Raw genomic sequence first — 16,130 nt, 5'->3', positions numbered from 1 at the left:
CATACTGTTGGGTATGAAATGCTATATTTAAAATGAAAGCTAGAAATCTACATGAAGCTCCTGCTTATAATTGTATTACTCTCTCCTTCACAGACTCTTTGTAGTTCAAAAGCTTTGGATATAAAAAGAAAAAGGGAGCACACTAGGACCCTGTAGTGTCCCAGTCTGACTTTTGTAGCTTTTCTTTCAAAGTGGAGGAACTGGGAGGGACTTCCCAATCTCTCCTTAAACCTCCCAGCACTGGTCAGATCGAGAAACTGATGCTACAACTGCTTCGATACTTGGATTCCTCTCTCACTTCATCTGCGGGGAATTTTGTGCCTAGAAAAGTTCAGGGAAGTATTCCAAAGTCCTGTCTGGCCAGGGGGGAAGAATAGTTTCATGCATCTGGCAACACTGCCACAGAAATAAGAGGGAAAACAGTTTTCCAACAATCTGTTATCATAAAAAAACTATGGATTTAGCTGCTGTTGTATTTTCTGGATAAAAAAGATGCACTTCTTCTAGTTTACGACTATCGTCCTTTTCCGAGAAGATAAACACTACAGTGCACTTGGGCTTCCAACCATCTTCTGCATAATTGGATTTCGACTTACTTCACTCTCCTGTTGGAATTCTAAACATCTGACGATCCATTCTGTTTAAAGCCAACCAGCAAAAATGAATTTTCTATCCGGAGTAAGTTTTTCATCTTCCATAGCTTAGTGTTTCAATGAGGAATATAAAGTGTGTAGAAACAAAAAACTTTGCTAGCTAACAACTCATGGTGTCAGGACACATGCCCATGGCAGTTTTCCAAAAAAATCATCCAAACTGCATTCAATCCAAAGGATGACTTGAAAATTTTATAAATACAAAGAGGCAGACTATTTCTTGATCTCTGTATTTCATGTTCATCGACAAAACATTTTTTCTTATGTGGTGTTGTGATGGTATATTGGCCTTTTTTCTGGACTTGGAAAACTTTGCTTCTTTTTGAGTGATGCCCCAACAGTAGCATTTACTCAGAATTTTATAGCTACCACAGCTTTCTCTACTTTGCCTTTGTTTTGAACCTTTAGAATGGCTGTTCACACTCTGACAGGGTTCTCTCTGGTTAGCCTGCTAAGTTTTGGCTATATGTCCTGGGACTGGATGAAACCTGCAGTACTTGGAGACAGCCCAGGTCTCCAGGATGCTCCTGCCAAGTTCCAAGCCTCCCCACCTTCACGACCTCCACATATCATCTTCTTCCTCACAGACGACCAAGGGTTCCACGACATAGGTTATCATGGTTCAGATATTCAAACTCCAACTTTAGACAGATTGGCTGCAGAAGGGGTCAAACTAGAGAACTATTACATCCAACCGATTTGTACCCCTTCACGCAGTCAGCTTATTACCGGAAGGTGAGTAAAATTAGCCAAGCAAGATTGGGATGTCATGGGTTGGCAAACACGCTATGGTTAGGAGCAGCAACTTGTCCTCCTTTTACTGATATCTGGGCATTTCAACATAGTTTAAGATTTTCCAAAGTTTACAAATCACAGATCACTTCTTGTCTGTATTGCATGGTTTTCTACGTACTAAACAGAACTGATTAATAGCAACTGATACATTTAAGAATAATGTAGCAGAGTCCATGGCTGATACACGGTTATTTGCCAGGGGTGGAAGGCTGCAAAAGAACAAAAATAGTCTTGTTTTCTGAATATCTCCTTTCATGGCAAAATGTGTCTATAGTAAAGTATGGAAGGCTTACATAACCGCCCTAAAGTCACTTTTATCTGGGAAATGGAATGCGTCAGTATTGCTGGAAAAACATGTTTGCAGCAGGATAATATAAAACAAAATATACATCCCTTCAAAAGACAATGACCCTGTTTATTGACAGAAAGTCACAAAAAGCAATCCAACCGAACGAACGCTTGCATTCCATCCATTCTTTTCCATACTTTTCCCTCTCCATCATTATTCTTTTTGATTGTTCATATGTTGCCATCCTCCACTTATCTATCTTTACGCCTAAAAGGCGATTCTTTAAGAGAAACCACAAGTAAGCCAAATGTTTTTCCTCAAATAAACGTTTATCATATAACAATTGTAGATTCAAGTATGCGGTTAAAAAATAATAACTTTTGATATTGTACATTGTAGGGCTGTATTAAGTTGAATGCAGTTTATTTTGTGTTTTGTATTAGTGCACAAAGGAATCCACCACCTTAAGATAACACATACAGCTTTCGATATCTGTTGTAGAAGCCTTTATACAAATGTATGAATACAACACAGGGTTATATACACAAAAGAACAGAGAACAAGACTACTAGGTTTATAAATAGATTTGCTTAGAAATAAAGATTAAGATAATTTGTCTGTAAATTGAACAATAAGCGGTACATTTACACTGGATTTCAATCATTCTAAAATGCTCCATCAAACTCATTTGCGTTATGGGACAACTTACCCTATATTTATGGAAAATATACCTGCCCGGTATAGATATTAAATCGTTTCAATTGTTATGTCTGTTGCATGTCAGGAAAACAAGTTTACAGTATAACAGTATCCCAAATAACAATAACGGCAGTTACTCATACAACATGTTTTTTGGCTTTAAATGTAGCCTTTAAGGTTCTCCTGGAAATTCAGTTGGCAATGGTCAAGCAATACACTTCCTAAAGGGCCATTTGACAGGGGCCTAGTGCAAGTGAAAAGGTAAACAAGACTCCTCTTGTGTAGGCAATGCTGCCTGCCAAGGAAACAGAGACTACTTGGCATTGGTCCCATTTTCACTTTAACCAGTGCGGTACTGGAGAAGGCAGCAGTTGTTTGAAATCTCAGGGGATGCCAAGTCCTTCTAATTTTAAATCTCTCTAGTTTCTTAGGGGCCACCACTAAAAGGCACCAAACGGCGTAGGTTATAGAAACATTAAACATACATTGTTCTTTCAGTTACAAACATGGTTTCTTTGAGGGATAAGATTTCAGCAGTTCCCTGTGGAAGGCACTTCCTGATTCCTAGAAAGAGGAGCTTGTATTTGCCTGAACAAAATCTTTATTTCTATTCAGTGCAATCAGGCTTCACAGGATCAATGCTAAGTGATGTATTGCTTGAGTTTATAACCCAAATGAATGCGACTTGTTCTTGTGTACTGCACACTTAAGAAAAAAGCCATAGAATTGCACAAGCTGTGGGAGAAGTGATCTACGTTCCATCCCGATATTGCCTTGTCAACAAGCAGTTGTGTTTTTTGCCATTTTTAGTTATGTTATTCCTAATATAACAAGAAATAATATTATAATCTCCTGTGCATTGCACACTCCATTATGCAACGTTTCAAATGTGTTTTGAAAAGGCCTAACAATGACAAATAAAATATTAACTCATTTTAACTAAACTAAGCCTCACATGGACATACCACATGGGCAAAGTCTTCAGAGCCTCAGAGCCTGGTCATCTTGAAAGTGCTGTGATATTTGTATTTACCGCTTATTTCCTAATTTACTTCAATTAGTTTAGTAACATAAAAATTTAGCTATTAGTTGTTTTGCCAGAGTATAATCCATCCATATTATGGACCTCTGTAAGCTAGTTCCGATCATGAAATAACACCAACACATACTCTTAAAGAACAGATATAGTTTATTGCATCTAAAATAACAGAAGAGCATATACTTTTGGTTACCTGATCAACAACATGGGGAAAGCCCATATCAGCATTAGCCAACACCCATGATCGAGAGTACCCTACAGCTGGACACAAACATGCAGGGGTTTCAGTCTTTTCTCTTTAGAAAGGGCCATGGTGGATGGACAGTCTGCTGCTCCAGCAAGCTCTGTGAGCAAAGACTATGCAAAATACTTTGTCTGTCACACTATGGCCGTGTGCCAAGACATGACTAAAGCACAGAGAATGATAAGAAAGATCAGAACAGCAAGGAGAAACAACAGTTGCATGAGCACTAAGGACCTATATAAAAACAACTCCCGTCACACTAATGTCATACCCTTTCAATACCTGTATAAATTGTTGGTGCTATGTAAATAAAACATAATAACCACTTCCTAACAATTCTGGCTTTATATTGCTTAATGTTCTTCAGTGCAGAGAAGATACCTTTTCGTTGATACGCAGGATGTTGTTTTTTCTTCTTGTTCTGTGTTATAAATCATCTAATCCATTTCTGACCAAGGAAACATTAACTAACTAGAGTTAGAGGAGGGGTATTGGTGGGAGTGCAGCTTTCATGGGTTAAGGTGGCTGGAATAGGCAAATTTTGCTTCTGCATACATAGGTCCTTGCAGATGCCCAGAAGAACATTTGGCAAATGTCTTAAGCTCCCCTGGGTGAATAATACCAGCGCTCCCCTGTTGCCTGTGGCATTTGATTGCTAAAGCACGTTTTCCATCCCCATGTTATTATTAATTAAGTTGCTATACTTATTTTTGTCTACATACATTTTTACTTTAGAAATTTTCATTTTCCATCTCCTATCCCTTTGGGAACAAAAGCATGCAACATTTAGAAAGCATGACCTTTAATGTTGTATGAAAGCCAAGAATAGCATGGATGTTATTCACGATATGCATATATTGTATCCGACTTACAAAATAAAGAAACAGAAAATTATGTTTAGCATGCAATGGTTTAGCAAACACTGTCTTATTTGGAAATGAAAGCAATGTAAACAACGTGTCAAACGAGCATATTAAATAAGCAAATGTAAATCTAACATATTTATATGAAATGACTCCTTATGAATGGATCTCTAGCATCATGAAAGCTCTATGTATGTTAGCCAGCTAAAAATCAAAAGCACGGCATGAGTCTACTTCAGGACCAAAATAACAATATTCATTTTTGTGTTTGGATCTCTATTACTTTGTAGGATTGCTAAATAATGTATTAGTTTAATTTGAAACAAGTGATAATCCAACTTGCAATCTAGTTTCTAGTAACTCTTTTAAATTTGGATCATGAGTGGACAGCATGCTCCATCATGGGATACAACAAGTTATTGTATAAAATGTATTTTTTCATTAGCAGTTCACTAATATCTCCTGTTTAATTTTAAAGGTACCAGATTCACACTGGGCTTCAGCATTCCATCATACGCCCACGACAGCCCAACTGCTTGCCACTACATCAAGTCACGTTGCCACAAAAACTGCAAGAGGCTGGCTATGCCACCCACATGGTGGGAAAGTGGCATTTGGGCTTCTATAAGAAAGAGTGCCTGCCCACCCGACGTGGCTTTGATACATTCCTTGGCTCTCTTACCGGAAATGTGGATTATTACACCTATGACAACTGTGATGGTCCTGGTGTTTGTGGCTTTGACCTACACGAGGGTGAAAATGTGGCCTGGGGTAAGGCTGGGAAATACTCCACGATTTTGTATGCACAACGTGTAAGTCAGATATTGGCTTCTCATAGCCCTCAGCAGCCTATTTTTATATATGTGGCATTCCAGGCCGTGCACACCCCTTTGCAGTCCCCTCGTGAGTATATATACCCATATAGGAACATGGGGAATGTAGCAAGGCGTAAGTATGCTGCCATGGTAACCTGTATGGATGCGGCTGTGAAAAACATAACGCGGGCATTAAAAAAGTATGGTTATTATGACAACAGCGTCATTGTCTTTTCATCAGACAATGGAGGACAGACATTCTCTGGTGGTAGCAACTGGCCCCTGAGGGGTCGTAAAGGAACATACTGGGAAGGTGGTATTAGAGGGTTAGGATTTGTTCATAGTCCATTGATTAAAAAGAAGAGGAGGACCAGTCGATCATTAATCCACATTACAGACTGGTATCCTACGCTTGTGAAGTTAGCAGGAGGAAACATTTCAGAGACGGAGGGACTGGATGGCTATGATGTATGGGAAGCTATCAGCGAAGGCAAAGAGTCACCTCGGACTGAGATCTTGCATAATATTGACCCTTTGTATAACCTTGCAAGATCTGGGTCTTTGGAGGAAGGACAAGGCATGTGGAATACAGCAGTCCAGGCCTCCATCAGGGTCAAAGACTTTAAGTTGTTGACTGGAGACCCAGGTTACAGTGACTGGATACCCCCACAAACCCTAACAAACTTTCCTGGTAGTTGGTGGAATTTGGAACGCCATACAGATGGAGCTCGTAAGTCTCTGTGGCTTTTCAACATTACAGCAGACCCATATGAAAGGCACGACTTGTCTGCCATAAAGCCTGATATTGTAAAGGAACTCCTGATACGCCTTTCCTATTATAATCGTACAGCTATCCCAGTGCGTTACCCTCCTGAGGACCCAAGAGGTAGCCCAGATTTAAATGGAGGTGCCTGGGGCCCATGGGCCAGTGAGGAAGAGGAGGAGGAAGAAGAAAATTGGATAGGGTTAGGTGGACATCATAAGAGTCCAAACAAAAAGAAGAAATGCAAGATCTGCAAACTTAGGTCCTTCTTCAGGAAACTGAACACTCGTTTAATGTCAAATCGTATCTGACAGGGAGACTTAAGACTTTAACCAGATGTTGCCAGGCACCACCCGAATTTGTGGTAGCCACTGGGTTTTTTTAAAGGCTACACCTCAAAGAGCTGAACTTTAATCAGAAAAAAACTTATTTCTATATTTCTAATTAGTATGAACAGTTACATTTGGTATTAACAAGCACAGAATTATATATCAGACGATTAGCATCTTAAAATTCTGTTATTCCGCGATATTACATATTGAACATGAACCAAAGAGACATTTAACTTGAACCACTTGTATTGGATACTAGACACATTCCACATGTGGGACTAAATGACCAAACAGCATATACATTACAGGTTGTAGCACGAATACTGTGACGCAGGAATACCCCAAAGGCATGTTTATGAAATCAGCACTCACAATGTCAACATTTTATGACATTTTATTTTTAAAAATTAAAAGTTTCTGTTACACTGTAAGAGCTTTCTTTTTATGAACATCAGTAATCTGTCTCTTATTGACCTTCTGTGTTTGCAATTTGAGTACTGGTAATTCGTATATCAGAACTGCAAACTTTGATGCTTCTGGTGTTGGAACGGAAGAAATGTGTTCACATGCAAAGTCCAAGAGATGCTTACAAAAAAGTAAATAACAAAATGATCCAACCTTTTCCCTGGTGTTCGGTTTAATGTGACAAACTGATCAACCCCTCAAGAAGATGTAAATGGCTTTAAATAACTTGGCTTTAGGACATTTGGAAATGTTTGCTGGTAGACCTTATGCATGAAATTATGATATCTATAGCTGTAAATCTAGTCACTTGACACCAAATTTTGGACCTAATTTAGATAGCTAAAGCTAAGACCAGATGCTACTACAGATACAAATGTCTATCAATATTATTATATAGACATTTCGTTAACAGTTAGGGAAAATGTTACTCCAGAAATGCTGAGAACTGTTTCAAAATCATCCCACTGTTACAAAGGCTGCCGGAACTAATCAGCATCAACCAAGGGTAAGCAGTAACTTAAATGTGGAAGTATAATATCATGGGGAGTACCAGTCATACCCAGTCCAAGAACAGGAACTTAAGATGTAATGTGCATATACACTGAAAGCTTATTGTGATTTATAAACACAATTACCCAGGAGAACGATAATGTATTCTTTTGAAGGAAAATATTGACTGTCACCAAGATTCCTCATGTTGCCATTTCTAGTAATTAATGAAGCATTAGTCATTGTCAGAACTATGGTTGTTCCAGATGGTAGAGCTACAACCAAAGTCCCAAGAAGTACCAGTTACCTATCAGTGTGGTGGTCTGTATCTTACCGCTCTTTGTAACTATACCACATACCATATCCTCCATGAAGAATCTCAAACATGGTGCCCACACCACAAGGTTTTGCCTTAGTATTAAGATGTAATATACAGAAGCCCTATAGCATTTTCATGTTTGAACTTCTCTACGTTGTGTTTTTAATATAAACCAAAATGACGTAGGTGCTTCCTGTCCCTGTTTACAGGTTTTTAAAATTTCTTAAGCTATAGTCTTTTTTGATGGGCTATATTGACATTTTAGTGCGAAATAGAAAAGATGCACATAATTCTAAAATCTCTTTGTTTCAATAGGTTGGCATGTGCATTATACAAAACAACTGCACTGCTTTTGGCCCTGCCTTTTCTTTACCTCTTTTGTATGCAAGCAGTCCATTATAAATACGATCAAGGAGTGCATTTTATTAGGTTCAAAGCAAGTGCATTGTTATAAGACTTGTTTTATTGCTCTGTGTTTAAAATTCTTGTCTGTACTGACATGTCTACCCTCTGCTGGCCATGAGTGGGGGAAGCCTGTGAATTAATGTGTATCTCACTGATTGTTTGCGTCGGTGTTTATTTGCAGAGATTAGGTATGCTTGCCAACTTGTGGTCCCTACATCTGTGTGCCTTGCACCTTTAGGAGCAGTATAACTTTTAATCAGTTGTAACTTTAAGGGAAAAGGCTTATCAATCGCTGTCTGATATACCCAATCAGTCTTTGATACACCCAAAGGAGCAGCTTCACTGGGCCCAGGCTTGTGTTAGGGCCTACGGCAGTTACCCCGTGAGCCCACTCAACAGCCGCCATAGTTTAGTGGGGGTCTGTGCCCATGTTTGCACAGACCTCTCTCCATGCTACCTTCCTCAAGTCCTTTGTATCGCCTGCTATTAAAAAGCACTGGTTATGATATAATCATACCTGGGAACTTTTTGGGCTCCGGCTACCCGGAGTTTTCCCTTGAGGGAAGCGGCCAGGACTGCACGCTGACGTCAGCGGGCGGTCCTGCTGACGTCGGAGGGCAGTCCCGCTGACCTCAATGGGAGTTCCCACTGACATCGGGGGCGTTTCTGCTGACATCGGGGGTGTTCCCGCTGATGTTGGGGCATTCCCGCTGATGTTGGGGCATTCCCGCTGACGTCAGGGGCGTTCCCGCTGACGGCAGCGGGAAACCCCCCCATTTAAAGGAAAATTGGGCTGGAAGCAGGGCGTGTCAAGACCCCGCTCCCGCGACCCAGAGGATTCGGGTCTTAACCCGGAGAACCGGAGGAGCAGCGTTAACCCGGCAATCTCCGGGTCAGGGCCCTCTACCTCATGTTTTAATCTAAATATGTTTGTCTAATTTTTTCTGTAACTTCCCTTCTTATGCGCTGTAAAAAAAACACTGCGTAAATTGTTGGTGCTATATAAATAAATGGTAATAATAATAATAATCATAATAATAATATGACTCACCCATAAAATGGAACATAGTCATGTGTATGGACGGAGACATCAAACAGCACACTCTGCTTATCTTTGAGAAACGATTACCTTAAACCAGCATATGGGTCTGAGGTCTCTGAACGCTTTTGTTTCGCCCAATTGATTTAAGGGATATCAGATTTATTTCACCCATTTTCACTATATACCATATCTCTACTCTCACAATAAATATTTGTAAATAAATATTTTTTTCCACCATGATTTCTCTCAATTATTATTACTGTGTAATAACACTCTTTTCTGTCTGTATAACAAGTTTCAGCTTCCTCTATCTAAATAACACTTTTTATATTTTATAAAACAAATACAGCGTGCAGGTGCCATTTCATCTATTCTGAATTTAACACTTTTGTAACTAAATGTGGCATTACAATTATTCCCAAAAACAATTCTTTAAACGTGTTAAAATTTTCACCCCCCCCCAACAGGGAAACCTTAATTGGCATATGACGCAAAAAGCAGACATTGATATGTTATTGCCATAGAAACTGAAAAAACCCTTGTTTTTATATGATTAACCCTTCAAGTGAAAGAATAAAATGACAGATATAGCAAGATTTGTTTGCTTGTACAGCAGAGAGGACAATTAATGTTTTATCTAAGTGGAACAGCACCTATATTTATCCCCTATATTCCCTTTCCCCATAGGCTTCGCAGTAATTTGCAAATTTCTAGGAAAAAACCTTTGGGAGTCCTTCACTTTACTGCCAAGCATCTCTTCCCAGACTTTTTATTTGTTTTGCAGTGCATTTTATAATTCAGTCCTCAGCCTTTTTTCCCTGCTATATTTCATGTTATGTGCATACTGTGCTAACATTATTCGGGATTGTTTGATGCTATGGGTTATAGACTACAGGTTCTGTAATAATTCACATTTAATGTGTATAGTATAAACCTGGAATTTGGAAGTAGAACAGGTGTAAATAAATTGTCAAGAAATAAATGCCTGATAAACATTTGCTTGTTTTTGTTTCTAAGTTCTGGGAAATACCGTAATTTTTAGCATGATATCCTCTGTCATTTTTTTCAGATTGCCTCTAAAAAAGAAAGTGTTGAGGTATATTTGTAACTATTTAAATACATTTTATTTTTCTTGTTACTATAATTAACTATATTTAACTTTTTTTGTGCAAAGAGAGCTGTAAAATAGACATAGACATGCAGCACAGATCTCAACTGCAGCTCCCACGTGACCACATGGACACTCTGAAGCTGAGCACGGCAAGATGGCTCCTTGGGTAAGGTGGACATCCATGCCTCCAGCCCCACCTGCTTGCAAGGCTGGCTGTGTGTTCACTGTTAGCATGCCTCCCTACCTCTTGCCAGCTCGCCCCCAGCACAGATGTCCCAGTTTGGACACCCCAAATATTGGGGGGGGGGGCTTCCTGCATAATGAAGAGGTGGTTGCTGTGCCTGTTGGGGTAACATAATTCCTGCAAGAAACTATATGGTACTCACATATCATAGAGATTAATCATATCTTATTTGGGCTTGAAAAAGGTTTGTCTCTGAGTAGGTTTTATCTTCTTCACCTAAGCAGCAAACATTGTCATAAAAAAATATTTACACCTTAAAAGTATTACCTTCTCTTTAATCTAAAATGTCTTAATTTATTCAAAAAGTATCAATGGTAAAGAGAAAAATGGGAGCATTTACAAAAAGAAAGCACATTTGAAAACTTTGATGATAAACACTATGATATTCTATGGCGTAGTAGCTGCACAAGAGCCGAAGATCACTATACATAATGCTAAGTATAGGTTGCAGTGGTGTAAAGCACACCACGACTGGGCTCTCAAGCAATGATGTGTTCACTGGAGCAGTGGCATACCTAGTGAGGGATGATCCACCATGGGTACCACTCATCAGGAGGGAGCCACACTGACCTCAAGTTTTCCAGAAATTCCCTATCTCTCAAGGTCACCCTACCTTCTCCACCCACCATTCTGTGTCCCTGTCTCCTTTCCTGCAGCTCTGCTTCTTCTCTTTTGCCTCTTCTGTCTTCTTTCTTCATCTGCTACTCCCCAGTATCGGTTCTGTCAACCAGGCCTCCCGGAGAACTTCCGAAAAAGGGCAACGCTACAGAGCAGACCACATGGACAGCGTCTTCCCTGTTGACAAAGGTCAAATACGCGATGACACATCCGGAAGTTCACACATAAATCATTATAAAAGAACAGACAGGACGGACAGAGATACTTACGGATTGCTGATTCTGCTGATACAGACAGAGACCCGCACCAATTGTTTTCCTGAAGAAGCCTGAGGGCGAAACGCGTAGAAAAAGATTCAATTGGACTTTAACTTACGCCTGTATATGCATGTTTATGCATGGAAAATATATTTTCTCTGAAGAATATTAAAAGCCTTTTTACAGTCCATGTTGATGGGTTGGATTTGCCTCGTACACTTGTGAGTGCAATATATTACTTCACCACTTACACTGAAGTACGGTCTGCACTATATTCTGTTGTTTTTTATTTTCTCCCTATATATGTTCCTGCGCCCCATACATTCCTGGTTTATCTTCCCTGTTCCTCCAAGCTTTGTGAGGTCTGATCAGTGGAAAAGGAGACAGGAACACCGAAGCGGACAGTGGAGAAGGTAGGGAAACATTGAGTGAGAGAGTGTGAAAGAGTGAGAGTATTTCAATGTTTTAAAATGTGAGGGGGTGAGGGTTGCCAAATATAGGATCCGCCCGTGTGACAAATACTCTGTACACTCGGGAGTGATAAATCTTGCTTCGCTATCTGGAAGTCTGATGGACAAATCTGGGTTTTTGTGGATGTCAGGAGAACGCTACCTACCGGAATGCATAGTGTTTACTGAAAAGTTAAGTGGAGGAGGGATAATGGTCCGCTGCGGTCACTCTAGGACCAATATATAGGCGGGGCACAGTCAAAACTGGGGGAGCATAATAAGTTCAACTACTAAATTATACCAGTGAAAAAAATCGCTTCAGACAAAAGCTTTGTTCTGTTTTTGCAGAGGTCCTTTCAGAAAAAATTCTGAGGTCTTTTTTTGATTCGGAACGACATTTGGGTGGTCACAAAAAGGGGAAGGTCCCTGACAGTTTCTGGACTCTCCTTTCATTATAGAAATTTAAAAAAGGGTCTCCCAGAGTAAGAACGGTCAAAGAGGTGCAGCAGCAGTAATAGTAGAGCACTGGCACATCATAGGCACAAGCAGCCCCTTGGAGCAGGACTGGATTTTCCCAATATTATAGATTTTTTTTTTTTAAAAAAAAGGGTCCCCCAGCGTAAAGCTGATCAAAGACGTGCAGCAGTAGCTGTAGTAGTAGAGTACTGGGCCTGCCAGGCGGAGAGTGGCAGATGATAGGCACATGCAGCCCCATGGAGCCGGACTGGATTTCCCCAATATTATATATTATAATGCCTAATTTTGTCATCAATAGTTATTTATCAATGAAGAATAATAGATGATAGAAAGATAAAATTGACTTGTTCACAAATTAGATGTTTGGATAGTAGCATAGTAGCTGTGCTAATCAACATATATTTCATATTTAATTACATGAAATATTAATTTCCGGGAAAATGTTCCTCTATGTAGAGTGTTTGGAGAGACAGTTTTTTAAGGTCTTCTAAAATCTTTTTCCTGGTTTCTGCTATATTTTATGGTTTCAAGTTCTTCTGCTTTGTATAAGATATAATCTGAGTACGTCACATGATCCACAGCAACATAGATTGCTTAGATTGTCTTCAGACTGCAAAAATTGTAAATGAGTTTGTGTAAGTAAATTACTTTGGCCTTGTCTTAAATGCTCAGTAAAATAGATAGAGTGCTTCCCATCTGTGGATCCTCATTAAGAGCACTTTAAATGAGCAGATCTGTGTCATCTATCGTACAAGGTCATACACTGATTTTATTGAAATGGTATTTTGCCGTTGCAGGTAGGAGTGGAAAACGTTTAAGTTACCTGTCTATGTCTACTTGATTACTTTAACAAAACAAGCGTTAACAGGATTTAATGGGATATTTAATATATTCAGGAAAACAGTGCTTTACTGTCCTGACAAGCTTACCCCAATAACAAGACAGAACTCGTATTTAGGTAAAACAGAAACTCTCTTCATTGAGGACAGCACAGATATTTATACACAAAACATAATAAGATTAGGAGTATAATCCTATCAACTACCACACAGCCTGGCCCCTACATACAGTTCTATGGCCCGCAATCGAGCAGCGTCAACCCTGGGGTACCAATGTAGAGTTTAGGGCCTGATGATGTTACGGTCCAAAAAGATGCGTCATCCGACGTCGGAACCCTGAGCGACAGCGTCAGAAACTTTCCTGGGACTAGTCTGCATGGCCAGAGTTCCATAGCCGCGGCCGGGTAAACCTCAGACCTAAAGATTGGTGATAAAACCAGGGTTCCCAAACGAACTCCCTCTCCGTAACCACCACAGAGTGTCGCCCACCACAAGCTTAATGCAAACTCAAAAGAGCGACGTGGTGGGACAATGGGGGTCCGTAGTGACGCAGTTCCAATTGTTGGCGGAAATCACCGTGATTCCTACCAGATGTACACTTCCATGAATTTGCAGCTAGGTCCTGGTCAGGCGTATCAAGTTTTATTGGCTTGTAGAGCCCCCACAGCCAGCTAGTTCATGGGAGTCTTGTTAGGGCAGACCAGACGGGGTTTCCCATTCATCCTGTGCCTCCCAATGAGCACAGGGTGACTTAGACATAAGAGGGGACTAGGCAGGTAGGTAAGGAGTCTCCTCAGGAATCCACCAGTGCCCCTCACTCAAACATACCCCCATGTGTCCATTTATCTTGTAAATGCCTGACCCAGAAATATAAAAAACTATGAATAGTACCAATAAATCACATAAGTGGTCCCTTTTAATGTTCCTGGTGCCCCCTTTGGAGATGTAGAACTTGCGCATGTGCCTTTGCCCCTTTCCCTGGCCCCAGTTAACAGTGGTGAAAGAGCTGTGTTAAGTTAACACATCCCCTGACACATAATATGCCAACCACCAGTCAGCTCCAGCTCTGGCTTGGCAATCATTCCAGGGAGTCTAACAAGATGCGGTATGCACATGTGCAGAAAGTGATCCCATTGATTTCAACGAGAGTGCTTTGCTGTCACTGATTGGCTGTTTCAAACCATGCACGAGGTATTCTGGAGCTGTAGCTTCTCCTTAAAGTATTTTATTTTAGCAAATTGCTTTCAAATGCATTCACTATTCAGAGCGGCTACCTGGGAAAGTGCATTATTATACATAATGGGTAAGATTTGGAGACATATACAGGGTTTCTAAGATAAAGACCTGGTCTTTACCAAGCTCTCTGTAGTTATTCCTGCCATTTAGTTGATAACTGATTACACTTATACTACTTTTTTATACTGTGAATTAGTTGAGGGTTTTGATCCAACAAGAGTCTCAGTTATAGTCTCATGAATGTGTAGGCATGGCTGTTAAACCTTATTATGCTCTTGGGAATATTAGATACAACTTTTGAAGATCACATCTTGTAAAGCAACCCTGTCAGTCAATGTCCTTATCCTCGAGTAAGTGTCTCAGAATTTATGAAACACAACAATAACTGACAATTTTTATTTCAAAATGACTGTGTTGCCCCAGGCTTTACTAAGTTTATGGTACAAAAATATCCCTATATCATGGCCTAAATTTTCACCATTTTTGAAGCACAGCCAAGTAAGCCCCCTTAGTCTACCTTAATGTATGTATATTTTTTTATTTATTTAATGTTAACTTTATTATTTATTAACTCCTTTTTTTACTGGGGGTGTTTTGTGCCTACAAAACTGAGACTTTTTCAGCATTTTTACATTATGTTTCTTTAACCATGATTTTAAGGCAAGACAGGAGGCTTCGTATTTTGCATATCTTCCTTTACTCTCACCAACAGCAGCAAAGAAAGAGTTAATAACACAAGTGAAAACAGCCAATAGAAACAGTACATAGGTGGTATATAAACTCCTTAACTATCTTCCTCTTCCTCTTTCTTTGCTGCTCACCAAAGCTGCAGGTCAGTCCTCTTCCTACCTACATTTATTGCTGATTTATTGAATAATATCTGTTTATTATTCATTACATATTGCTTTTTTCACCTAATTCTAGATAATTAGGTGGGTATGCACATTTATATACAGTATAGGTTTCTGATATAAATATATGTTTGTATGTATATTTTTTACTTGTCTTTCATTATTTATATTCATTGTTTCTTTGCATCTGTGCATCTTGGGAGGGATTTTTCCCTTCTCTTTTCCCTATCTGGGACCCCTTTTTGTGAGTTTTGGTCGCTAGTTTCTTCAGTTATTTTCTGGATCATTACAGTTATGATGTGTGTGGAAGTGATTTTGAACCACATATAGCTGGCATTACTCTAAAGGGCTCCTTCTTATCTGTGCCTCACTGGAGTGGTTACAGGGTGAGCCCTGCATTACTTTCAATATTCGTTGGGAATTTTCTGGAATTGCATCTCCCAGGCTGAGTCCATGTGGTTTTGCACATTATATACAGGCTGGGTCCATGTGGTTTTGCACATTATATACAGGCTGAGTCCATGTGGTTTTGCACATTATATACAGGCTGAGTCCATGTGGTTTTGCACATTATATACAGGCTGAGTCCATGTGGTTTTGCACATTATATACAGGCTGAGTCCATGTGGTTTTGCACATTATATACAGGCTGAGTCCATGTGGTTTTGCACATTATATACAGGCTGAGTCCATGTGGTTTTGCACATTATATACAGGCTGAGTCCATGTGGTTTTGCACATTATATACAGGCTGAGTCCATGTGGTTTTGCACATTATATACAGGCTGAGTCCATGTGGTTTTGCACATTATATACAGGCTGAGTCCATGTGGTTT

At 39.8% G+C, this 16,130-nt stretch overlaps 1 protein-coding gene across 1 annotated transcript; it reads left to right on the top strand.

The window, feature by feature from the left end:
• Nucleotides 1–655: 655 nt before the first annotated feature.
• ARSI (arylsulfatase family member I) lies at nt 656–6,941 on the top strand. The gene is made up of 2 exons (XM_053464617.1): nt 656–1,388; nt 5,061–6,941. Exons 1-2 carry the CDS (start codon nt 1,063–1,065, stop codon nt 6,469–6,471), a joined length of 1,737 nt encoding a protein of 578 aa, XP_053320592.1. The 5' UTR covers nt 656–1,062; the 3' UTR covers nt 6,472–6,941.
• The last annotated feature ends 9,189 nt before the right edge of the window (nt 6,942–16,130 follow it).

The sequence above is a fragment of the Spea bombifrons genome, chromosome 4, assembly GCF_027358695.1.
Source record: "Spea bombifrons isolate aSpeBom1 chromosome 4, aSpeBom1.2.pri, whole genome shotgun sequence".
NCBI classification, from domain to species: Eukaryota; Metazoa; Chordata; class Amphibia; order Anura; family Pelobatidae; genus Spea; species Spea bombifrons.
Note: the sequence above shows the minus strand (reverse complement) of the source record. Positions and strands in the feature narration are given on the sequence as shown.

What these genes read in the sequence shown, in the direction of transcription:
- ARSI (XM_053464617.1), top strand. Translation starts at nt 1,063, where the DNA reads ATGGCTGTTCACACTCTGACAGGGTTCTCTCTGGTTAGCCTGCTAAGT. An exon ending in AGTCAGCTTATTACCGGAAG is followed by an intron (nt 1,389 to 5,060) that starts GTGAGTAAAATT and finishes TTAATTTTAAAG; the next exon opens with GTACCAGATTCACACTGGGC.